Here is a 25,979-nt window from a genome sequence, read left to right as displayed (position 1 = left end):
GAAAGCAGCTATCAAATCCCCCCTCATTCTTCTTTTCTGCAGACTAAACAATCCCAGTTCTCTCAGCCTCTCCTCATAAGTCATGTGCTCCAGCCCCCTAATCATTTTTGTTGCCTTCCACTGGACTCTTTCCAATTTTTCCACATCCTTCTTGTAGTGTGGGGACCAAAACTGGAAACACTACTCCAGATGAGGTCTCACCAATGCCGAATAGAGGGGAATGATCACGTCCCTCGATCTACTGGCAATGCTCCTACTTATACAGCCCAAAATGCCATTAGCATTCTTGGCAACAAGGGCACACTGTCAACTCATATCCAGCTTCTCGTCCACTGTAACCCCTAGGTCCTTTTCTGCAGAACTGCTGCCTAGCCATTCGGTCCCTAGTCTGTAGCAGTGCATGGAATTCTTCTGTCCTTAGTGCAGGACTCTGCACTTGTCCTTGTTGAACCAGATTTCTTTTGGCCCAATCCTCTAATTTGCCTAGGTCCTTACTTTGTACTCTTCGGGGAAGTTTCCCATGCATCAGCCGATCCAAGAGAGTGGGTTACAAGTCCTATGGAAGGAGCTGGGGAGTAAGCTACAAAAGGGCATGTGACCACAGGACATTCCTAAAGATCTAGCACATCTTATAGATAGAGTCCATATATCAGCCTCCCTTGTAGTGGAGGAATGCCAGGCGCTCATGGTGAGCTGAAAACACAAGTCCCACTCGCCTAGATAATGCAGAACACCATGATATTGGAACTAGTGTAGCCAGTAAAAGCTTAGAGCATGGGCCATTGGAGAGCATGGGAATGCTGATTTACTCTGAGCTCTATGTAAGATGTTGGTTCAGCCATTGCTATTTTACATGATAAATATTTTATGCATTTGGTGGGGGATGGAATTTAATCCTGGTTTTTCTCTGTGTAAGGCCACATAGCTCATATAGAGGGGCTTCTATAAAGGGGTGAGGCTGCTTTTTCATAGCCTCACTTCCCACCTTCTGAACATACCACCCCTTTTGAGCCTATGTTCCTGCATGTGCACGTGGCTGGTATGATTTAGCTCAGGTATATGAGAATAATTCCCAAGATGTTTTAGTCATACCATTCTTGTGTGATTAAAAGCATGATGAAAATTACTATATTGTGTGGATAATGAGTCTGAAGTACAGTGTAGTGGCTGGAAAACTGAGACCAGTATTTTCTTCCAGTTGCACAGTAAACTTCTGGAGACAGAACGCCAGCTAGGGGAAGCACATGGTCGACTTAAAGAACAGAGACAACTCTCTAGTGAAAAACTGATGGACAAGGAACAGCAGGTGGCTGATCTGCAGTTAAAACTTTCTCGTGCTGAAGAGGAGGTAGGAGTGATACACGTGATCAGATTTCACCTTTGTTGTAGTGATGGTTTGTGTATTCTACTTCTCATGTTGGTGTTTACAGAGTTTGTGTCCAACTGACAGCTTTGACTAAGTTTGTTAAAACATAATTGCATTTTTAAAAAAATCCTCATTAAAAAAAATCCACTATTTTTCTTTTGGCAAAATAGTCTATAGGACAGTTACTTTTTTGTTTTTAGAAGGCTAAGAATTATTTCCTTGCCTAGAGCCTAAATGTGCGAGGTGCTTTACAGATAAATAAAGGATATAGCCCAGGCACTTGAGGACTTTGAGGCTAAGGGTCTGAGCATGCAAAAAGATCCCCATGCACAGAAACTTATGCCGTGCATAGCAGAGTTTTGTGTATGCATATATTTTTATGTGATCAGGGTCCAATTGAAGAAGTAATTGACATAACATGATTATAGTGAATAATGTGTAGGGGGGAATTGGTGTCAGAAAACAGTAATTTTACTACTCTATTAATAGGTCAAGGTTTTTTTGCAATAGGGCTCTACCTTAGTAACAAATATTTGTTGTTGACCTGTTTATATTAGCTATATGCAGATGTGCCAAATATCTAAGAGTGGTACATTTTCAAAGTTTTACACTACAGTTTAGCAAACACCTCCACTCTTAGACTTTAATGACAGTCATACAGCTAACACTGTGCAATGCTTTGCATGTTGGCTCCAGAAAGTCTGTTAAGGTAAGTAGAGCATAAGGGCAGGTGTATACTTAAAACGCTGCATCAGCACAACTGCATCGATGCAGCTGCGCTACTGCAGCGCTTTAATGAAGACGCTCTATGCTGATGGGAAAGAGCTGTCCCATCGGCGTAGTTAATCCACCTCCCTTAGAGGCAGTAGCTATGCTGACGGAAGAAGGTCTCCCACTGACATAGCGCTGTCTAAACCGGGGATTAGGTCTGTATAACTACGTCGCTCAGGGGTGTGGATTTTTCACACCTCTGAGCGACGTAGTTATACCAGTGTAAGTGTGTAGAGTGGACCAGCCCTAAGTTGCTACTAAAACTGCTAATGATAATTAGCACTTAGTATACTTTATGAATATAAATTACTTTGACCAACTTATCCATAGGAAAAAAGACTAAATCTCCTTTAACAGTTTGGTGTTAAGATGTAAAATAATGCATGTCTGACACTTGAGATAATTTTTGTTATTTAGAATTTGCCTACTGTCAATGTTGAGAAGTACTTCAGTGCTTCGTTCTTTGCTATAGAATTGGTATGACAAATTACTACTTTTACATCTGTTTGAAATGTTAAATTGTTTAGTGTAGTCTTTCAGTATTAGAGTAAATGATAAATGTTATTGAACTACTGAATTGTGCTTGTCAGTTTTCAGTCAACAGTCCGTGACTGTTTTTTTAAGCTAAAGGAAAAAGCAGCAAATTGCACCGAATTACAGCATCAGTTAGATAAAGCAAAACAGCAGCATCAGGAGCAACAAACTCTTCAGCAAAGCACTACAGCAAAACTCCGAGAAGCCCAGGTAAAAAAAACAAACAAACAAAAAAAACATTCTTTTCAAACTAGTATACTGCAGCAGTTAATATTGCCAATGCATTGCCACATGTAAGCTGCATGATTTCCTAATGTATAACATTATCTTTTTTTAATTAAATAACATTAAAGGAATTTATAATTTCAAAATAGAATATGTAGTAAGTATTCGTGAAATACGATATCTAACATTTCATGCATCAGGAATAACTTTTAAGGTCCCTATACTTAAAGAAACTATTTAATGCATTTTTAGAATGATTTGGAACAAGTACTGCGTCAGATAGGCGATAAGGACCAAAAAATTCAAAACCTTGAGGCCTTGCTACAAAAGAGTAAAGAGAACATCACCATGTTAGAAAAAGAAAGAGAGGACTTGTATGCGAAAATTCAAGCAGGGGAAGGAGAAACTGCAGTTCTTAACCAGCTGCAAGAGAAGAATCATACTTTGCAAGAGCAGGTAAGAAATGCAAAAGCCTCCAATACCCTTAAGAAAGTTTGTGTAAGAAGAGTCTCCTTTGTTTCTGTCTCCCAGTCTGCAGCTTCAACCTCCACTGTACTTCGCTCTTTCTTGGATACTGTATTGCTTTAGCATCTCTTTATAAAATTCACAAGATTTCTGTGACTCCCTTCCCCCCCCTTCTTGTTCTGATAGCAATACATTTTGGTGCTTCGCATCCAGGTGCACACTTGGATATGAAGGATGGTGTGCATACAGACAATCAAAATGATTTATTATTATTTTTTCTTACCTCTGTGGAAATCTAATTGATAACCTATTTGAACAAGAAAACACATAACATACACTGAATATGATTTAATGAAAAGATCTTTGAAGTTGGAATTTACAATCACAGTGTACCATCTGAAAGGTACATTATTAGATATTGTTAAGGAATTTTTAAAGTAATTTTAGCTGCATACTCTTTTAAAATATATATGTGTATTTATATACACACACATATATTTTTTAAAAAGCTATGCTGGAATTAGTACTACTTGTGCATACAATTTTTACTTCATATTTTTGCAAAAGGTAACACGATTGTATGTTAGTGACTCTTTTTTGTGCTTTGAGGAATTTTTTTAGTATACTGTTTAAAATACCAGTATGGTAATATTGTTGCACACTTACTAACAAAGGTTATTAGAACACCGTGTTCTCCTTTCCCAGCATATGTGCAACACATCACTAGTAATTAGAGCTGAATGTGAGTTCTCTGGCATATAGTCCATAGTGTATGCTACTGGTACAAATAAGATAGAAATGTACTAGTTCCCAATACCAGCTGTTACCTGTTTCTAAGGGAAAGAACACCTGTGTCTTTTATGAGCTACTTGAAAAATATTTTGGTAGCAAACACATGTCAATTTTTTGAGAGTAATTAATGGATGTTTTTTGCCATACTTGCTGTAAACTTATTAGTATTCTATATATTGTGTATGTTTTATTATATGAATTAAATGGAGTTCAATTCATGTTTATTGCAGACATAGAGCTTTGAAACTAGCAAAGATTAAATTGATAGGGATATATTATTTTCTGGATGGCCACGTGTAACTCACATTAGTGTTAATGGTAATGTGGAAATACCCTTATCCTGAAGAGTTTATAATCCAAGGTACTGATCATATTAACATTTATACACATGTCAGTGGGACTACTCATGTTGTGTAAAGTAAAGCAAGAGCATAAGTGTTTGCAGGGTCAGGCCTTAAGAAGACAGGTGAAACGTGAAGGGTGGAGGGAGAGGGATACAATCAAATGTATATAATTTTCTATTAATGGAGTTACTTGTAAATTCTTGGCAATTACATTCTATATTCAAGGAGCAAGTGCTGTATGTTGCATTTTTCATACTGTTATGAGCTGGGAGAAACCTTATGTGTCAAGCTAAAACCTCATTCAAATTGATGAGTGAACATGCAAAATAAAGCCCAATAGCATCTGACCAGAATCTAGCACCATGTGGGTGGAGGTTTTACTGGGTATTATGACTAGGAGTATGTGGGAGAAAGTAAGGGTGAGAGCACACAGAAATAGAGAGCAGACAAGAACAGAGAGAAGGAGAGGCAAGAAAGCCAAGCAGGAGCCTGTGACCATGAAAAAAGCTAGAGAGCTTTTGGATTGGTGTTGGCTAAAGAGGTTTGTGGGCTATAAGATTAGAAACTGCTCCTTTTGTTCTTGGCTCCCTCTGTATTCAGAGGCCCGTCACTTTGTACATTCCTTCCAATAAACAGGACCGCAGCAAATAAAATACCATCAAATTCTGCTTCCAGCTGGAACATCCCCAGGGCCCCAAACTGACTATCCACTCAGGTGGAAAAGAGGCAATAATACATACCAAAGGGTTGAATCCAGGCCTTCAATGCAAAGCTCAACTCAGCCTAACTATTGAACCACAATTGGTGCCTCCATGATGTGTTTATGTTATTTTTCTTATAAATAAAGCAAGAGTCAACCATCCTCATCTGTCTCTCAACCTAGCCAACACTAACTGGGTATACACAAAAGGATACACACTCACAGTGTTATATGAGAGTGATCATGCTTGCTGGCTTTGAATTTCTTGTCAAAATAGTTATGCTTTTAAAAGTTGGGGTCACTCACGTATTGCACACACAAAAAAAAAGCATTGTTGTTGTCCAGAAGGAGAAACTTTGTAGAATCAATAAGTGGTGAAGTTGATCAGTATTGGGGCTTCATAACCAAGACAACATGTTTTGAATTTTAGGGTGTTTTTAATTTTGCCTTTGGACTTTTAATTGGCAGCTTATTTATATTGTAGGTAACTCAGCTAACAGAAAAGCTGAAGAATCAATCGGAAAGCCATAAACAAGCCCAAGAGAATTTGCATGAGCAGGTGCAAGAGCAGAAGGCACATCTGAGAGCTGCTCAAGACCGTGTGCTCTCCCTAGAAACAAGCATTGGTGAACTAAATAGTCAGCTAAATGAAAGCAAAGAGAAAGTATCCCAGCTTGATTTACAGGTAATTTGCCTTTGTACTATATCCTAATGAAAAAAATCCATCTGCACTTCATCATGGAAAAAGGTGGCCTTTGTTGAATATACAAGGCAAGTAGGCTAAGATTCTACTAAAGTTTGCTTGTTTTGTGAGCAACAAATGGCCAAATAAAGTGCAATAAGCAAGATATAATCCAGCAAGACATCAGCGGTTCTAAGATATAAGGATTGCAGCCAAAAAAAACAAAAAAAACCCCCAAAAAACCACACACACACCAAAAAGAACACAACCACCACCAAGGAATCAACGAAGGAGAAGTTATGTCTCCTTAAAAGACTCAGACTTGCTGTGTGCATTAAGGCTAAGAAGCCTATCTGAAAACTGTTTTAATGGTTCTACAGTCCACATGCCAGGGTGATTTCCCTTGACTAAAAGGAGAACTGGATTGGACCCCATAACTCAGGGTATATCTACACTTATCGTGGATCGACGCTGCGGCGATCGATCCACCGGGGGTCAATGTAGTGGGTCTAATGAAGACCTGCTAAATCAACCGCAGATTGCTCTCCCATCAACTCCGGTATTCCACCAGAACAAGAAGCATAAGGCAAGTTGACGGGAGAGTTTCTCCCGTCGACCCAGCGCAGTGTAGACAGTGCAATAAGTCAACCGAAGCTACATCAACTCCAGCTATGTTATTCATGTAGCTGGAGTTGCGTAACTTAGGTGGATGTAACCCCGTAGTGTAGACCTGCCTTAAGAGAAGAACAATTATTCGTAACTTTATTTTATTTTGTTCCATTCTGTCTTCAACTGTCTAAACTTTGTTGATAACTTGTGGTTTAGCTATGATTTCTGTGTCCAACATTTCATCATGTCAGAATTACTAATAATTAGCAATAAATAGCTAATATTAAAGCGCTTGTTAGTAGGAAGAAAATTTGAGTTAAAAGCAACTGCAATCAAGAATTCTTTATGATCTTCATATTACAAACATTGTAACACTCTTCTTTTCAGATAAAAGCAAAGACCGAATTACTGCTTTCAGCAGAAGCATCAAAAGCCGCTCAAAGAGCAGATCTTCAGAATCATTTGGACACAGCCCAGAATGCACTGCAAGATAAACAACAAGTAGGAGAAATTAATGCTACTAGATCATCTAAGATAACCTTCATACAAATCCAAAAGGACAATTTGGTTTGGGAAAAAAAAATCAAAGTCCTTGTGGATTTGCATTTGCGTTGGAGACATTATTCAGAATTTGAATATGTGATATATTTTGTCCTGTTTGCTATACGCAGGGCCCTGTATATTGTAATGTATGGAAGTGACTGTGAAATCCACCCCTGCTGCAGAAATGTACTCTAGAATCTAAGCTTCCATGTTATAATAGAATAGTTTCTAACCTGTGTGATTATGAAGAGAGACTTTACAAAGTATACTGAGTGTAAAACAAAGCAATGTTGTTTTTCTGGAGTCTGCAGATTCAAGATAAAAAAACAGACTTCAGCTAAATGAAGAAACATACTTTTTTATTCCAAAATCAGTGTGTACACACACACACACTTGCATTAAAATAAAAAAGGGATGAATTAAAACCAATTTAGTTACTTTGGTGAAAGTCTGTGTGCACTCCATCCCTAAATCAGCACGTCTCATTGGGGTGCTAATATTGAAAACGAATGATAACAAATTAACTGTCAACATGGTTAATTATTTTGCTGCTGATTATTTCAGTAAAAACATTCACAATTTCAAACCACTTCCAAAAGTAACACCAGCTCCCGTGCCTTCTCGGGTGGGGAATTGAATATTAACATAAATAGCACAAGTCCTTCTGTAGTGATTTTCATTTTCATATTTAATTAATTAAAAATCTCCCAGATTTTATTTTAAATGAAGCTGCTGACGAATTTGTCAGTCTCTTGTATCAGTATGTTGCATAAGTTAGGTCCAGCTCACCATAAAACTTGTGGTCTTTTGACTATCAGCAGTATGTGTTCCATTTCTGGTAGAAAATAATATTGTTCCATGTTGAACCAATAGTTTTCAAACTATGATCCGTAAGCCATTCGTGTCTGTGGAGAGTTGACTGGTCACATGGTATTGGATGTCCTTGTTCCTGCTAAATTTAATCTACTGCTACAAATAGGTTAATATTATGTTCCCGTGCACACAATAGCAAAAAATTGAAAAAATTTTTGCTCATGAAAAAGTTCTGCCTTAAAAGCAATTTGAAAAGAATAAGCTATTAAATATGCTGTTTTTCTCCAGTATAACATGTGCATTTTTAAAAATTTCATATGAACATTTTAGACAAGTAAATATTTATGCATGTGTTTAGAGAACTCTTTAATAATTTAAAAAATACTCATCCTTTAATAAAAGTAACCATTTTCAATTATATTTTACTTCATAGGAGTTAAATAAGGTCAACACTCAGTTAGATCAGGTTACAGCTACGCTGCACGACAAGCAAGAATATTGTACACAGCTGGAAGCCAATCTTAAAGAGTATAAAGAGAAACGTCTTTATTTAGAACAGAAAACGGAGGAGCTAGAGGGACAGCTTAAGGTTTGTATTCAGAAATGAAGAACCTGAGTTTATAAAACTAGTTTTCACCATGTAAAGCAACAAAATTGTTTCATAATGCATGTGACAGCAGTGCGGAAATTGCAGGAGGAGGATGGCCAGCCACCTAAAAAGTAGTGTAGATAGTATTCTCTTTTCCCAGTGTTTCCTTTTTCAGCTGATGAATGAGAAAGTGGAGTTATGCCATAACTGCCTCCGCTGCCCCAGTCTTCTTCCCCTCCAATGGGTACCCTGAATATAATTCATGGAGAATATTAAGAGATGAGACATAAACCACTTCCTAATTTCAGAGCTCTCATATTTGTGGTTATATAAACTTCAAGTAACTTTATTCAAGTGCATAAGTGTTTGCAGGATCAGACCCTAATGTACGCACATCTTCAGTGTATTACATTTGAGGCAGGAGGCAAAAAGCTAGAATACAGTAACGTGAGAAGTGTATACAATTGCACAGAGCTGGAGTATGTTCCATTAATAAATTATTGGGTTATTTTTAGATTACAGTATTTTAAGCGTCTTACAGATATTTGACCACATTCAAATATAGAAGTATGTTTAATTTTAAATGTATGTGAAGACTAGGGGTGAGATCCTTACCCCTGCTGTAGCCCCTTTATACCTGGAGGTTGGAGGTATTTATGAACAATTGAGTGAATTTTCACTCTGGTGGTTGTGTAATGGTAACTGTAGCTTTTTCTTTTCTTTTACAGAAACTTGAAGCTGACATTCTTGAGGTTAAAGCAAGCAAAGAACAAGCTCTTCAGGAGCTACAACAGCAACGGCAGCAGTGTACAGAACTAGGCCTCAGAACAACAGAACTGACTAAACAGCTTGAAGCAGAAAGAGAAGTGTATGCTAACAGTGTTTAATGCATTACTTTTCAGACCTAGAGACCTAGATTCAAATTTGAATTGTTCTAGAAGAACAAACAAATACATGTTTATACTCTTAGACTAGAATTGAAATTATTATTCACCTTCATGATCACCAGACCTCACCTAAAACCCTACATCTCAGTGGGGGCTTCTGCATCTTTTCCTCCACAGGGGAGAGAAGCATTGCCTTGTTTGACTTGCACTTCAGCCATCAGCCTTCACCCCATAGATGAGTCACCAAGTACTGTGACTTAACCTGTGTGGGTGGAGATGCCCCCAGTGTACTTCCTCCATCTCTTCTGTACACTCTGTCTAGATCCCACTTATTGTATCAGCAGCAGAAAGCTGGTCATCAGCAAACAACCTTTTACTGTTATACCACCTCTGAAAAATTAAGGGGTCCTTCCCAGCATGGGGCTCAGATCTCTAATATGTATATAAATGAGATATTCATCATCACCACCTATATCTGATATATGGGTAAGAGGAGGTTATATTGTCATAGAACAAATGAGAATATTGGAATTCATATGCTTGACTAAGCGGATTTAAGTTTTGTGTGATAAATGGGTAAGGGAGATTCAACCCATAGGTGGAAAGTTAGTGGGGATACAGGCTAGCATTAAAGCTGGTGTGGGAATCTTATTGCAAATGCAATTTCTCCAGCACTTAGCACAAACAAAAACTACTACAAAATATATTTGGTAATGTTGTTGTGTTGAAGGTCAGTCTCTCAACTTTTAACTTTGTCTGGGAATAATGTGTGTGAGACTCTTTCATGAACCAAAGGGTATGTTGCCAGTTGATGGATCTGAATATATTAACCTGTTCAGAAATCTGCTGAGTAAAAAACCTTAATTTGGGGTTTTATACATCTTGATTTACAATTTGCATGTTAGCTCTCCAGGGGTAGTTCATAGGTGTAATGTTTAAAGAAGAACCACCATCCTGAAAATGGGACTTCAGAGTATGTCATTCATTTAAGCGTAGAAACGAAACATCAATATATCATCTGAAAAAACATGTTTTAAATTAGTAGAACAATGAACGTATTTGATTATAGAGAGTAGATTTAATTACACAAAACAACTTATCAATAATTTTTTTAAGTTTTGTATTTCACTGTTCTCCTTTGTATTTGCACAGTGTATCTAGTACTAAATTGGATTTGGAGAAGAAATCTGATGCCCTGGAACAAGCAAAACAGCAAATATCAAAGCAAGGGGAAGAAAAAGCAAGCCTTAAACGGGACCTTGAGAAATTAAATCAAGAGACAAATAAACAACGTAAGGAACTAGATGGCAAGATTCAAGCAGCAACATCAGAGCTGCAGAAAATGAAGTTGGAGAAAGAAACTTTATTGAAAGACCTTACAGTTACCAAAGACAAATTATCAAAAACCATTGAATCCTTGAAGGATATAAAGGATGAATTGGAAAAGGAGAAACAGAAAGGAAAAGCCGCTGTAGCAGAAATGGTTAGTTGTGGATTTAATCAGGCATCAAGTATTGGGTATTTTTCAGTTTGCTCATTCATGTTTGTCAGTTCTGCTTTGCATTGTAGTATGAAAACTGCTCATATTCATTGCAAAGATGATGGCACCAACTGTGGAAATTATGATTGCCTTAAGAAAAACAAAACTGAGATATAATTGTAAGTCCTGAATTAAGTTGTGGCTGGATGTTTTTACTGGTAAACATTGGTTCATACCAGAAACCAGACCCTTTTAGTTGCTTATTAATAGAAAGAAAACCACAGACAGTGATGAGCATTGAAGCAATTATATGTGAAATGTGGAAAACACTGGACAGCCCTATAAAAACATAGGTTGTGAAACTTTGCCAAAATGCAACCCACATTTGAGAACAATGAAGTCAGTTTTTCTTAACCTATTATAGTTTTGGTTTTCTAATCTGTTTCATGCAGAACACATTGGTGCACTTGTTATGGGGGTGATGGAAGATTGCTGGTTCTGGTAAGCATAATGGTGTCTGGAGAGACAATTATTCTATGCAATGTTGTAGCCATGTTGTTTCCAAGATATTAGAGAGACAAAGTGGGTGAGGTCGTATCTTTTATTGACCAATTTCTGTTGGTGAGAGAGATAAGCTTTTGAGCTTACATAAGTTTACAGAGCTGAAGAAGAGTTCTGTAAGCTCTCACCAACAGAAGTTGGACCAATAAAAGATATTACCTCACCCACTTTGTCTCTAATATCTTGGGAACAGCGTGGCTACAACATTGCATAGAATAATTGTGTCTGTCATTTTGGGAAATATCACACGCTTGCAAGACCTGTCTGAAAGCCAAGTGATTCCAGTGACCTAAGAAGCGGCAGTATGGCAGCAAAATGCTTGGCCAGGAGTCCATTATTGTAATAAAAGTGACCCTTACTATTACTGTGTTTAAAACGATAATCCCCATTTTTTTTTGTTTTTTAAACTTTGGCTGCTTATAGCAGCATCAGCTAGTACAGTAGCAATACATATTTTGTGAATTTTCTATGTTTAAAATTTATTGTACGGGTATTTTTCCCAATTTCTTTTTCTGTTTTGCGTCAGACCATCTCTCAGCTCCCATGTGTGATTGTTATTTTTATTTCCACTCAAAAGTAATCTGTATTTACAATTACAAATACCATTTCTCCCCACCTTCTATCCCTTTTATAAAAAGCCCTTTTGTTTCTTCTTTAACAAATGCCGATGATTGCAATGTTTTACAAAGGCAGGTCTACACTTAAAACGCTTGCAGCGGCGCCACTGTAGTGCTTCATTGAAGATGCTAGTATGCTGACAGGAGAGCTTCTCCCATCAACGTAGTTAACCCACCTCTGTGAGAAACGGCCGCTGTGTCAAGGGGAGAAGCCTTCCTGTCGACGTAACGCTGTCTAAACTGGGGTTAGGTCAGTATAACTGAGTCGCTCAGGGATGTGGATTTTTCACACCCCTGAGCGATACAGTTATCCTGAGGTAAGTTTATAGTGTAGACCTGGCCTTAACTACTTCTGCTTAATTATTTACATTTACTCTAATAACTGGAAGGTTTTACTCTTCAGTTTATACTATTAAAAATAAGGTCCATATCCTACTTCCAGGGAAGTCCATGGGAGTTTTGCCATTGATTTCAGGGAGTAGGATTTGGACCTAAAGAAAAAGAGAGAGAGAGAGAGAGAGTGTGTGTGACAGAGAGAGAGAGAGAGTGTGTGTGTGTGTGTGTGTGAGAAAGAGATACATTAAGAGATTTTTAGATCACATTACTACAAAGGTTTCAATTCTGCCATCCTTACTTACTCTGTGTAATACCTTACTCCAGAATTAATAAAGATGGTGTTTTGAGCCTATACTGTTCCCTGACAAGGGGAAGAATCTCAGTATTTATTGGTACCCTCAAGGGAATCACCCTTCCCTGCCTTAAAACAGCTATCCTTGTGGTTCCATTTCTGAGCTGCCAATCTAGGCCTCAATTGAGAAAAGCATCCCTATTCAGGAAAGCTCTTCAGCACATTCGTAAGACCCAGGGACTTAAATGCTACTTAAGCACATGCTTAACTTTAAGAGTAAATAGCATTTAAGTCCATGGGTCTTAGGAATGTGCTGAAGTGCTTTCCTGAATGTGGGCCTTGGTGACCTGGGAAGAATGACTAGGACTGGGTTATCCCATCTCCTAGAACTGGAAGGGACCTTGAAAGGTCATCGAGTCCAGCCCCCTGCCTTCACTAGCAGGACCAAGTACTGATTTTGCCCCAGATTCCCAAGTGGCCCCCTCAAGGATTGAACTCACAACCCTGGGTTTAGCAGGCCAATGCTCAAACCACTGAGCTATCCCTCCCCCCGTTCTAAACAGTTATAGTTTATAGCACATTGCGAGGATATTTCTGTGCCGAATACAGATTCTGATTTAAGAGAATGCAAGTGTTCTTTCTTGGTAGTTTGTAGTTTTTGTAATAATAGCTGAAATGCATTCGGTAAAGTTGACAAAAAATGCTCACTAGGTAATCTGTTTTTTAGGAAAAATCTTGCCAAGAAACTAAACACCAGCTTCAAGTACAGACAGAGTCTGTAGCTAAAGAACGGAATGAGTTGAAAAACTCACTGGAAAAACAGGAAGGGGTAAGATTACTAATTCCCAATTACAAAAAATAAAAATATATCAATGACAGCTTTTCCAATCACATATGCAGAGATCAGATTGGAGGAGGGAAAAAGTAGTGGTATTCTTCCAAGCCCTATGCAGTTGACACCAAAACCAGATGACAGTCACAGAAGATTGTGTGTATTCTAATATGATCATCCCTGGTTTTGGTGCGCTCTTCATACAATACATACAGTGACAACATGATCATTGTCCCTCTGCTTTCTTACATTTTTTGAAATAGTTAACTATGTTAACTTGTAACTTGTCATTAGTTTTCTGAGTTAACATCTCTCTTAAATGAATAGTGACAGTTCACACCTCTCAGATCTGTTGTTTCAAGCTTAGTTAGACATCTCCATACCATTGTATGTATTGTTTTATCAGTACGCTGTTTGGGAGAAAATTTTCAGAAACTCTTGAGAGATTTAGTTGTTTTTGAAAATCTCCCCGGAGGAGGTTATCTTTGTAACTATAGGGACTAGTCTTACCTTTTAAAAAATGAAAACGTACATTCTAGAGCACAGGATAGCCACGTCAACGATAAAGGATCTGCTGCCAAGCGACTGTGGAGTGGCCCAGTTTAGCCCTTCCATGAAAAAAAGTGATGTACAATTAGATGTTAGCTGTAAATAATGTATTTGATGTACCGCAACACAAACTAATAATGATTAAGGTAAAGATAATATGCAGTTTTTTTATATTTTTAAATATAGATTTCTAAGCAGCTGACAATTGAGCTTGATTCGGCACGAGGACAAATACTGGAGATTCAGGGTGTCCTAAAAGAGCAGGAAAAGAATGAGCAGCATCTCCAAGGAAAGCTGAAAGAACTGAAGGAATCGTTTGATCAGAAGAAAAGGCAAACTGAAACACAGCAAGCTGAATTAAAAGGTGCCCTTTTAGAAAAGGTAGTTCTGGCTTCTCTTCATTCCTCTTACTTACAAAGGAAATTAGTATTAACTCTGATGCAGGCTCCTGTTTTATGTCATTATGTGGGTGATAAAATAGCTATTTACTGTAGCTGAAATGTGTTACTGGGAATGGTAAGGTCAGGATGCAGAACGGAGCCCATCAAATATTGTTCAAGGTCAAAACTATAAAAATGTTGAGTAGAAGGCCCAAATAGTGAATTATGGATTATGCAAGTAGTACACCTGTCATCAAATTGATAAAAATAGCTAGACCTGCTGTGTTCATTCTACTGCATCTGTATGCAATGTGGCAAGAGTTGCCATCTTGTCGCATAGCAGCATGCAGTTTCGTGAGAATAATTTAGACAAGAGTCCTCAGCATTTTGGAGCATCAGTGGTGGTTTTAAACAACTCATTTTGTATTGTAAGAAGAGAATAGAGAGTCTTAATGACCATATGAAATGTGAACTATGATGAAAAAGTTCAAACTCCATATAGCTTTAGGGATTTTAGTGTCATGTGCTGTACTATTAAATGATGTCTGCACTCAGTCTTTCATTTATCATATAAAGTATTGCAGTGGCTTTCTGTTGTTCTGCCCATGGAAACTGCAGGGTTTGGAAATACTGTTTAGATGTTTGAAAACTGGCCTTCCCGTGTTTCATTATTCTCTTGTTGTTAGTCATTTATTTTTTTATTATATAGCAAGTAAATCACAGTATATTAATGTAAGAAATAATATGATTTAATAATGTGACCTTGTTCAAATTTTGTAGCTGCGATAAATCATAGCTATAAGTATTGCAGAGTAAATCAAGAGAAAAGATTTATTGAAATAATTATGCTTATTTAATTAACATTTCTTAAAAATTAGTTTAACAAAATTGAGATAGCAAATAATCCATATTTTACATTTTATCTTACATGCCTGCTTTGTACTGTAAAATATAAATCCAGGATTCGTATGTGTGTTTCAGGCAGAACTAGAGAATAAATTACAGCAGCAGGTAACATTATCCGCACAGGAGCTTAAATCAGAGAAAGGAAAACTAGCAGAGCTACAGAAGATCAATGAAAAAGATCAGGAAAATATGAAAAAACTTCAGCTGGATCTTTATGGTAAAGAATCTGAGCTGTTGGCAACAAGGCAAGACCTTAAGGTACAGTGTCTTTTTAAAGTCATAAGTGACTTAATAATGTTTGTCTTCAGGATGAATAGAAAGAAGCAAAGTGAGAGCAATGTGAAGAAAAAACTCTCTTGCTATATATAGAATTGTATTGTGTTCTTTCCCTCAGGACACAGTACATGTTGGAATTAATTTAAATGCCAAGTATTTTTGCCTGATGTACCTAGAATGCCCTTCTAGTTCACAAGTGTTTTGTAGCAGTGCTGTTGTCTGAGCTCTGGGAACAAGGTGAAGGATTTAGGAGTACTGAGTTCTTTCTTTACACATTCCACTCTGTGTAAAGCTTGTCCCCAGTCTTACCCCTGCATAGTTCCCAATCTGTGGAAACAGAAATACAACTAATGGTATCCATTTCTGCCAGCATGCAAGGGACCAACCCCAAGAGTATTTCCCTCCCCCACAATTTAGTGCCTTTTTGACTCCTTTGTATGGACGTAACAGGCTTTGACAGTGCTCCTCAGCTTGCATTCCTGCAACAAACCCGTTTAGTCTGTGTTGTTCTACAGGTGACCCAGTTGTTTTGGCAAATTTACATACTATTTTCATTCAAGATATATTTTTAAAGGGATTTCTCTTTAGTGAGACCTATTTTACATATAAAATGATGCAGCCATACCATCTTGATTCAGATGCCAAATCTAAGTAGACCCTGACATTGTCAGTGCTTGGATTGGAGACCTCCAAGAAAGCCCAAGTACTGCTGGAACTGGTGTTGGAGAGTTAGTAGATAGTACTTTTTCCTCTCAGTCAGTACTCATAGTCGAGGAGTCATAGAATTAAAACCGGAAGTGACCACTAGTTCATCTCTTGTGACAGTCTGTATATCACAGGCCACCAACACCGTCCAGCACCCACACACTAAACCAAACACCCAAAATTAGACTTACGTATTACAGCCCACAGGAGATTAGACCATTATGTGCCACAGGCAGAAAATAGGGGTGACTGACTGAAGCAGTGCCCCAGCAAGTGTTAGGAAATATGGTGCTAGAGGAGTTATCTTTAGGGTGAGTTGCAAAACAATTGGCCCTGATCATGTGTAGTCATTAAAGGTTCTATGGCCCTTTCTGGAAAGAAAGGTCTATTAGCCTTGTGTCTTGGCCAAACTGCAGTGCTCATAGACTCTAAGATCAGGAGGGACCATCATGATCGTCTAGTTTGACCTCCTGCACATTGCAGGCCACAGAACCTCACCCATCCACTCCTTTAATAAACCTATAACCTCTGGCTGAGTTAGTGAAGTACTCAAACCATGATTAAAAGACTAAAAGTTACAAAGAATCCGCCATTTACCATAGTTTAAACCTACAAGAGAACCATGCCCCATGATGCAATGGAAGGCGAATTCTCCCCCTCGCCCCCCAGGTTTTCTGCCAACCTGACTTGGGGGAAAATTCCTTCCCGATTCCAAATATGGCAATGAGTTAGACCCTGATCATGTGGTCAAGACTCACCAGCCAGACACCTGGGCAAGAATTCTCTGTGGTAACTCAGAGCCCTCCCATTCTAGTGTCCCATCACCAGCCATTGGAGATATATGCTGCTAGCAGTTGCAGATACCATCCCCTCCATAAACTTATCAAGCTCTGTCTGGAAGCCAGTTAGGTTTTTGCCCCCACTGCTCCCCTTGGAAGGCCGCTCCAGAACTTCTTTCCTCTGGTGGTTAGAAACCTTTGTCTAATTTCAAGCCTAACTTGTCGATAACCAGTTTATATCCATTTGTTTTTGTGTCCACATTGGCTCTTAAATAACTCCTTTCCCTTCTTCATATTTATCCCTCTAATGTATTTATAGAGAGCAATCATATCTCCCCTCTTTTTGGTTAGGCTAAACAAGCGAAGCTCTTTGAGTCTCCTCTGATCATCCTAGTAGCCCTTCTCTGCATCTGTTCTAGTTTGAATTCATCTTTCTTAAACATGGGAGACCAGAACTGCATACAGTATTCCAGATGAAGTCTCACCAGTGCCTTGTACAATGGTACTAACACTTCCTTGTCTGTATTGGAAATACCTTGCCTGATGCATCCTAGGACTGCATTAACCTTTTTCTTGGCCGCATCACATTGGTGGCTCATAATCATCCTGTGATCAACCAGTACACCAGGTCTTTCTCCTCCTCTGTCACCTCTAAATGATAAGTCCCCAACTTATAGCAAAAATTCTTGTTGTTAGTCCCTAAGTGCATGACTTTGCACTATTAAATTCCATCCCATGTCTCTTATTCCAGTTTTTAAAGTCCTCCAGATCTTCTTGTATGATATTTCGGTCACTGTCTGTATTGGCAACTTCTTTGAGTAGTGTCCCTATGGGTGCTCCACTGTAAGTGTCCCTATGAATGCTCACAGTTGGGAATTCAAGGACACAACCTGGGAGTCAGAGGAGATTGGCAATAACAAGAAAACAAGGTTACCAGTCTTAGCAAATGTATAATTTTATAAATTTTAAGATTGTGGTTCTATTGTGCTAAAATGCCGTACAAACATGCAGGCAGTGTATGGGTTTTTGTTTTATAATAATATCATCACTGAACAAAACAGTTTAATAAAATGCTAAAAGACCACTGTAAAATATAGCTAAATTTAAAAGATGTAAAAAACAAAACAACAAAAATCCTATTGAGAAAATTCCAAATAATGATCAAAAGATCAATTTATTTTTAGACCACACAAAGAATACAATTGACTATGAACACATCCTTCTAAACTGTTTTCACCTTGGTACTTATGTGCTAAATATACAAAACCAGTAGAGCAAAGATTTGGAGAGTCTTTATTTTTCCTTTTCCTCTCAGAGGATATTTTGTCATGTCATGGTGACACATCCCATGTTATATTATAAGTAAAGTCCTCCTAGTTTCCTCAGATACTGTTTCCTTTAATTGGAATTCTGGAGCCTTGCTGCAATTGATGTCACGGCCACCATAAATATTTAGAAATACATGACAGAGAGTGCAACTTAATGGAAAAGTAGGCCAAAAAATGTATTGCAAGTGGAAGTAGATTGATAAATATTTAGGGTTGCAAATTATATTTGCTAAAGAAGGTGGAATTTTCTTTTTAAAGAAAAACTAAGGATGCTTTATAAACTAACTAAACTTTTTGATGGCTGCAGAATATAATGGGCTTGGCCCACAGTTACGGAAATGCAATGCAGTTCAGTCTTTTGTGACTTGTAGTAAACAAGTGTGTCCCTATTTAGTGTTTTTAATCTACTATGCAAAATAGATAGGCTCCAAAGATGATATAAGCAAAATATTTGGGGGGTAGTTCCTGAGATTCCTATATGTTCTCTGAAGCTGAAGGCTAAGAATGATGTGCACAACTAATGGGACTGTTTTTACCTAAGGACACGTAAAGAAAAACAAAAACATTATTGCTCCAAGAGCCCATCAGTATTTTATTTTTTAACATCTTGACCTCTTCCCCACCCCCTGCCCAACTTCATCTGCTGGGAGAAGGCTCCAGTCTTTTGTGCGGTGGGCTGGCTCTGAGGGAGTTACTCCTCACTGAGGCACTAATAGGTGATGATCCTCATTCTAAGATCAAGTGCTAATGATTGGGTATCTGTGTAGAACATTTCAGTTCAGTTCTTTTGTGACTGTGATTAGCAAAGCAGGTCCCCATCAGAATTGCGAGTGTGACTTGCCAGTTCTCTGCTGTTCCTGTGGACGTTGGCTTCAGTTTGGGCAGTGTTTCTGTTTCCTTTTGTTCATTTGCCATTTTCCCCTTTCAGCCTTTGTGATTTCTCTTGAAATTGCAAACTCCTGGTGTATAGAAAAGCTATCACAGATCAATTTTGGAGGTTTAAAATTTCTGATTTTTCTGTCATTCTAAGGACTGCACATGGCAATCAGTGCACCTTTCCATGCAAAGGGATGTGAAAAAATGTCACACAAAATTTAAAATGTTTAAAAATTATTAAGAAACTGTTCCATAAATGTATATTTGAAAATACATGAAGGAGTGTGAGTTGATGGTAGAGAGATTTTGCTATTCCTAATCCAGCCATTCCAAACTCATATCAAGAAGGCATACAACCCTATGCCGTCATCCATATATTATGAATGGCAGTGGCCGCAATTGGTTGTCCAGGAAACCTAGGCCTTTCTCACTGTTGCAGTGCCTGTGAAGAGTGATGGTCAGTTTGGTTTCCAGGTACATTTTTGGTTTTTTGTTTGTTTCTGTAAAGGGAATCATCCTGAGACAGCACTTAAGAGAGAAATTTAGAACTCAGGATACATTTAAAATATGTTGAATTTCAGAGGTGAAATTCTGTCTCTATGGAAGGTGATGGGAGTTTTGCCATTGACTACAATGAGACCAGGGATTTACAGTTTGACCTTTCATATGTGGAAAACCAAAACAATCAGTTTTGTTACTGGAAAAGGTTTTCTTCCACCTGTTCCCATTCTTCCTTCTCTGCTTTCATTTCCATAGTCAACCTGTGGAACTCTTTGCCAGAGGATGTTGTGAAGGCCAAGACTATAACAGGATTCAAAAAAGAACTAGATAAATTCATGGAAGATGAATTTCTATCCATGGCTATTAGCCAGGATGGGCAGGGATCGTGTCCTTAGCCTCTATATGCCAGAAGCTGGGAATGTGCGATAGGTGATTGATCGCTTGATGATTACCTGTTCTGTTCATTCCCTCTGAAGAACCTGGCATTGGCCACTGTTGGAAGATAGGCACTGGGCTAGATGGACCTTTTGGTCTGACCCAGTATGACAGTTCTTATGTACCGGGTCTAATAGTTACAGCTGCTGGGGTTTCCTAGAGCAGTGGAGGCTCTGGGGTGGTTTCAGTTGGGTCCTGCCTGGCACTCACCCCAAAGTAGCGGCTCTTGCAGCTCCTATGCTGTGGGGCTGTCTGGGCTTGGCTGTCTGCTCCAGGTGTTGCAACCTCCAGGGTTGCAGCACCGCTCTGATTCGACCCTGCCCCCTGCTTGGACCTGGCTCATGGGATTGCAGTGCCACTCACTCAAATTTGGTCTTCCCGAACTCCCATCATCATGACAGATGGGATAACCCTAAGTGGTGCTGGGACCCCAGCGGTTGCAATGCCTGAAGCAGAGAGGCAAGCTCAGTCAGCCACATGGGACAGGAGCCACAGGAGCTGTCACATGACTCTTCAAAACCCAATTTTGGATCCCAACCCTGTCCTACGTAGAGCATTGGTGCAAAGCAAAATGGAAGCTGTTCTCATAGTTAACTTTATTAGACCTAGTGGTCATCATTATTTTTCCCAGTTGTTTTTTTTTCATTTGCTGAACCTTTGTGATTTTTTATATTTGTTCTAAATCTCCTGTTATCTCTCCCCTTAAGCACATCTTTTTGTTTGATTTTTTTTTCATTATAAGTTCCTGATCCTGCAAATGGTTACACTTGTAAGTAGTCTCATTGACATCATGGGACTACTCTTGTGCATAACTGTATGCAGGTTTGGGATCTGCCATTTTAAATCTCTTTGTAAATGTTTTGAATGATTTATCGAGTTTGTGACATCACAAAAAGGGGAAAAGCTGCGACCTGTTTTTCAGCTAGTTATTTTCATGAGTTTCATATGACAATGTATAGTTACAATCTCAGTACAGAAACTCTGTTTCTAACCATTTTTATCATTTCATAAAGGTGAAATGCAAAGAAAAAGTGCCTGTTGTTGTTACCAGACTTCCCTGTATTGACTCTGTATCATCAGCTTTGAAATAGGGCACCCCACTATAGTTCTTCCTAAGTTAGAACAAGTTCACTTTTTGGGCTGAAAGCATAGCTAGATTATGAGAGTAGAGAAGGAACAAGGCTGATACTGCAGGTCTGTTAATATTAATTAAAAATAGTTCTAAGAACTATTTTCAGTCTCTCTTATTTTTGCTTAAAAAAAGGGAGGGTGGGGGGAAATGTTCCTACCCTCCTGAACCCAGGACATGCTTTTTAGCTTTTATTGCAGTATAAACGTAGAAAGCATGTTTTTTAGATTAAGAAAGTGAAGAAAAAATTTGTGTTCTCCATAGGCAGTGATCTAAAAAGCAATGGTGACACAGAAGTAGTATTTTGATATTCAGATGTTAAAGTAGTAGAATCGCTAAAGCCAGGCAATTCTTGTAGCAGAATTTCATCTTCTCAAATGCAAAATTTACCACTCATAGGCTACATAAAACTAGGGGCCTTGCTTAATATTAATAATAAATACACCTGAGTCAGAACCACAGAATTTGGATTGCATCTGGATCCAAAGTTTGTGTGGGGGTTCAGGTCCAGGGTTTTGGTTTGGCCCCATCGCTACAAGGAAGTATCTCATTCATGGTGTGTTGAAACATCTGGAGTCATTTTGTACAACACAGATCTTTGAAACACATAAACTAGATGATCTTGAATGTTTTTCTTGTCACTTCAGGTCTTTTAATAGAAAAAGGATAGTCATTGCAAAGCAGTGATTAGTCCACATGGTGTCAAAACCAGTTTTGTTAAAGAGAAGTTTAAATAAACTTGATTAGGTCTGAATGTGAGATACCCTCACTGTTAGCCTTCACTTTAGCTAAATAAAAATATCTTTGGAATTGCTAAATGGTTAACACAACTTGGCACACGGACTCTGGGAGGCCAAGGTTTCAGACAGATATGAAGATAGATGGCCTCAAGCCATGTGGATGATATGAACTGAAGTGGCATGTATAGTGGCTGGGTAGGATTGGAGGGCATGAGTTGAGCTGTACTGATAGCACCATCTGCTGGCGTGAGAATGGAATATCATTGTTAAACTACTGAGCTATTTCCTGACCTTCCTAGCTAAAGGAATCAGTCTGCTGTGGAAGCTGCACTATGATGAAAAGCAGATCATGGGAGTTCAAGGGAAATCTTATAGCTTGAGATATTTAGGTGACAGTGTTCCATGAAGGCTAGCCTTAGATCAGACAATTGCTCTGGTGAACCCAATTCCTCCTCTCCTTATCAATATAATTAAAGTAATGAAGGGATGGTTAACATCAAAGCCTTTATTTAATAGGGAACATATGTTATGTCACTTTAGCCAAGGTGAAAAGATTTGGTGTAATCTGAAGGGGTGGATGGTGGGACAGAGGTGTACACAATAATGTTTTAAAAGTCAAATTTGAATTAATGTAGATTGAAAAGAAAATATGACGTGTGTGTGTGTGTGTGTGTATATATATATATATGTGCGTGTATATAAAATACACACACCTCTATACATTACAATTTAATACATACTTTTTCAGTTTAAAAAATTGCCTTGTGCCTCCCCCCACAAAAATGGCACCAAACCAATTCACTTTGGCTAAAGTTAAAGTTATAGAAAGGATATGTTCCTTTTTAAAAATAAGGGTGTTGATCTCTTGCAATTCTTTAACTGTATTGATGGTGTGGGTGAGGGGAATGGATGGATGGATTTGAGCTGACAAATTCAAACAAATTATATTCTTTTTTATTATATGTAAATTGGGGGGACTTTATATTGTTTACAAAAATTGCTCTTTTTTTCAAAAAGTTACATTTTCTGTAAGTGAATGTGTAGTGCTCATGAAAATGAGGAACTGCTAGCCCTGGGCTGGATCGAATTAAACAAATAGATAGTGTATGAGATCTTGCAAATGCACCTCAGTCTTGGCCTGGCTGCTTTTCTAATCTAGTCCTGGTCTCTTCCATAGACGATGCCAGCAGTAGAATGTATTTGGGGAATTACCTTGCTTCATAGCATAGTCTTCCTGGTTGGTGTTTTTTTTTATTTGACCTTTTCTCTCTGTGTATTTGCTTGTAATGCTTCCCTCCCATCCCCCACTCCCTCAAATTCAGATTACACATGTAATAAAAAGGGCAGAAAGGCTAGTGCACCTAAGCCACTGTCACCTTGTACATATGTCCTCAGAATATTTTCTAATGCCTCTTCTGCTTGTCCCATCCCCTGTTTAAGAACATTCTAATAAATATCCCATTGATCTCATTACTTACCCAATTTGTACTTTGTTTTATTCCTTATTCAAGAATTTAAAATTAAACTAGCATTAAACTGTTAAAACCGAAAATGAAGGGCCCTATTTCCTGGGAATTTATCAGTGTTTATTACTACAACAACAAAAATAGGTGAAAATCAGTGGGAAAAGCTATTAATCATTTTTCTGGGTAAATATCAGGGGTTATTTTGGTGGACGGAAGGAGAGGGGAAAAAAGTATTCAGTAGATTAATGGTTTGATGAACGAATTCAATATGATTTGCTACAGAACTAAAACAGCACTCAAAACACGATGTCACCTCTGAGTTTAAGAAAACAATATATCTCTAATCTGAAAATAAAACTTTTCATTTCAATAAACAGTTTACTGTTGTAGACTTAGAGCTATTAGTCTTTAAATATTTACATTTAATAATTGGGCCACACCATTTGCAGTGCAAATACTCAACTTCATCCCTTTTCTCCTGTTTTTGTTTGTTTTAAAACTTTTGAATATTTCCTTGTGTTCTGAATCTGACACAGATTTTCATTTTCTTCCCATTTTAGTGTGTCAGATCTTTAAACCATTATCTTCCAACAGCTTGAAATGTGTGCATGGTGGGCGTGAGATTCATCAGTACGTTCAGATGTGCACACACTTCAGAGCTTGCGTGCATGCCTGTTTATTGTGTGTATCTTCTAGACTAATACATAGCCTTACTTCAACAAACAGCTTTGCATATACACACACCGACTAATGTATTCTTGTAAAATAGATATATATCATGCACTATATTCTATTTTTGTAATAGAACAAGTTATTTTTTATACATTTGAATGATACAAAGGTAGGGTGAACATCAGGAAAAAAAACAAATAATACTTTTTTGTAAAACCCGGGATTTTTTAGTTTAAAAATCAGTTTAAACTGAAAACAAAGGAGCTTATCTGTTAAGTATTCATACTTGTGTAGCAGTATTATAGCTATAAGCTAGATAGGATCTAAGATGTCAGTGTGGACATTAATACTTAAGCTGGTCTGACATTCCATCCAGTAACGGAGGGTACTGCTACTCATACAGAAAGAGAGTTACACAAACAGTGTGTTATACATTGGAGTGATTATCTGTTCATTTAAAGAATATTTACTACTGTTGAAGAGGATACTAGTTAGAAGAGGACACTGTAATGCACATGTTAAAACTGGCCCATTAAAAATAATAGGTGAAATTGTAAAGGGCAGAACTCCCATTGATTTTGGTTGGGCAGATTTTTACCCAGTATTAAAATGTAATATCTGAGTTGTTATCGTTGTTGAGTTCTGGCAGTCTCCCACATCATAATGGCCTTTGCAAGAACTAATGGGCAAAATTCCCGTTGACATCAGTGGGGCCAGGATTTCATTGCATGTTTTGAACAGGGTTTAGTGTCCACTGAAAATATCTTGGGAGATATTTCCATAGCTCTACTGTTGGGCTGTGTTCTGTTTTGTTACCAGATACTGAAGCAGGTTTTAATGACTTACATGCTTTTCCTTTTTACCTGCCTTTGAATATGGTTTGGGATATGCTTATTGTTTAAGTTTCATAAAGAGAATATGCCTTTTTATAAGGTACTATCCCTCTGTGCTTAAATCCCAACATAATCCTCTTACTGAAGCTTTGTGATTCTAAGAGGTAACAATAAATCTGACCTTAAGCGGTGTTCAGTTATTTATATATTTGTTTACTGAAAAACAGGTTGTTTTTCTGATATTCCTTAGTTCTAGTGTCTTGAGTCACCATCTGTTCCTTCCATTGATGTAGCCAACCCTGCTTTCAAATACTACTGTTGAAATGCTCCTGTTACAAAGGTAGTATCACCAACCTCAAGGGCTCAGAATTTATGAACTGGGCTTACACATCACGAAATCGAAAAATATTGAGGCTTTTTATTTGCTTCTGACTTTTCAAGCTTTTCTGCATCACCATGAGAGCTAGAATTGTTTTTAAACTGAGATACTCATGCAATCTCATGATTCCAGCAAGCTGAGGCTTTAAGAAGAACACCAAATATTGTGAGACTTCTGAAACATCACAAGAGTTTGGAACACTGGAACAGTAGCCACATTTTACTTTGAGCGAGAGGAGATGAGGAGTTTAACAAACACATACTCTATGAAGGGGATAAAATCTTTAGTTTTAGTTTTAACACTTAAATTAAGATACTACAAAAAACTTATTTGGTGGAAATTAAGTGGTTACCAGCTGTGTTGAGCAAAAAATATTTGTAGGTGCTAGCATCAATGAGTAGTGAGCCTTAAGTAAGCCTTGTCTGCACCAGACTTTTTTCCTTTAAATTTACCATTAATGGTAGCAATGATTGGAATTTTAATTGTACATACACAGACCAAGAAGCTCTAAAAATTGGTGAGAGAAAACGTAGCAGTCAGCCTATGCTGTACTGTATACTGTGTAAATATTTTTGAATAATGTCATT

General features: G+C 38.0%; 1 protein-coding gene across 7 annotated transcripts in view; it reads left to right on the top strand.

Annotated features, from left to right (window-relative positions):
* Positions 1-25,979, top strand: part of EEA1 (early endosome antigen 1) — a 118,858-nt gene that overhangs the window by 76,257 nt on the left and 16,622 nt on the right. For all 7 annotated transcript variants that reach the window (XM_065560510.1, XM_065560524.1, XM_065560535.1 and 4 more), the window contains 11 exons: positions 1,199-1,348; positions 2,762-2,881; positions 3,149-3,352; positions 5,682-5,882; positions 6,876-6,989; positions 8,278-8,433; positions 9,162-9,301; positions 10,473-10,803; positions 13,334-13,435; positions 14,174-14,368; positions 15,349-15,531. In XM_065560510.1, coding sequence (XP_065416582.1) covers positions 1,199-1,348; positions 2,762-2,881; positions 3,149-3,352; positions 5,682-5,882; positions 6,876-6,989; positions 8,278-8,433; positions 9,162-9,301; positions 10,473-10,803; positions 13,334-13,435; positions 14,174-14,368; positions 15,349-15,531 — 1,896 coding nt within the window. The remainder of the gene's footprint in view (positions 1-1,198; positions 1,349-2,761; positions 2,882-3,148; positions 3,353-5,681; positions 5,883-6,875; positions 6,990-8,277; positions 8,434-9,161; positions 9,302-10,472; positions 10,804-13,333; positions 13,436-14,173; positions 14,369-15,348; positions 15,532-25,979) is intronic.

The sequence above is a fragment of the Chrysemys picta genome, chromosome 1 (assembly GCF_011386835.1).
Source record: "Chrysemys picta bellii isolate R12L10 chromosome 1, ASM1138683v2, whole genome shotgun sequence".
NCBI lineage: Eukaryota > Metazoa > Chordata > Testudines > Emydidae > Chrysemys > Chrysemys picta.
The sequence above is the reverse complement of the archived record's forward strand: the minus strand, read 5'-3'. Positions and strand labels throughout refer to the sequence as shown.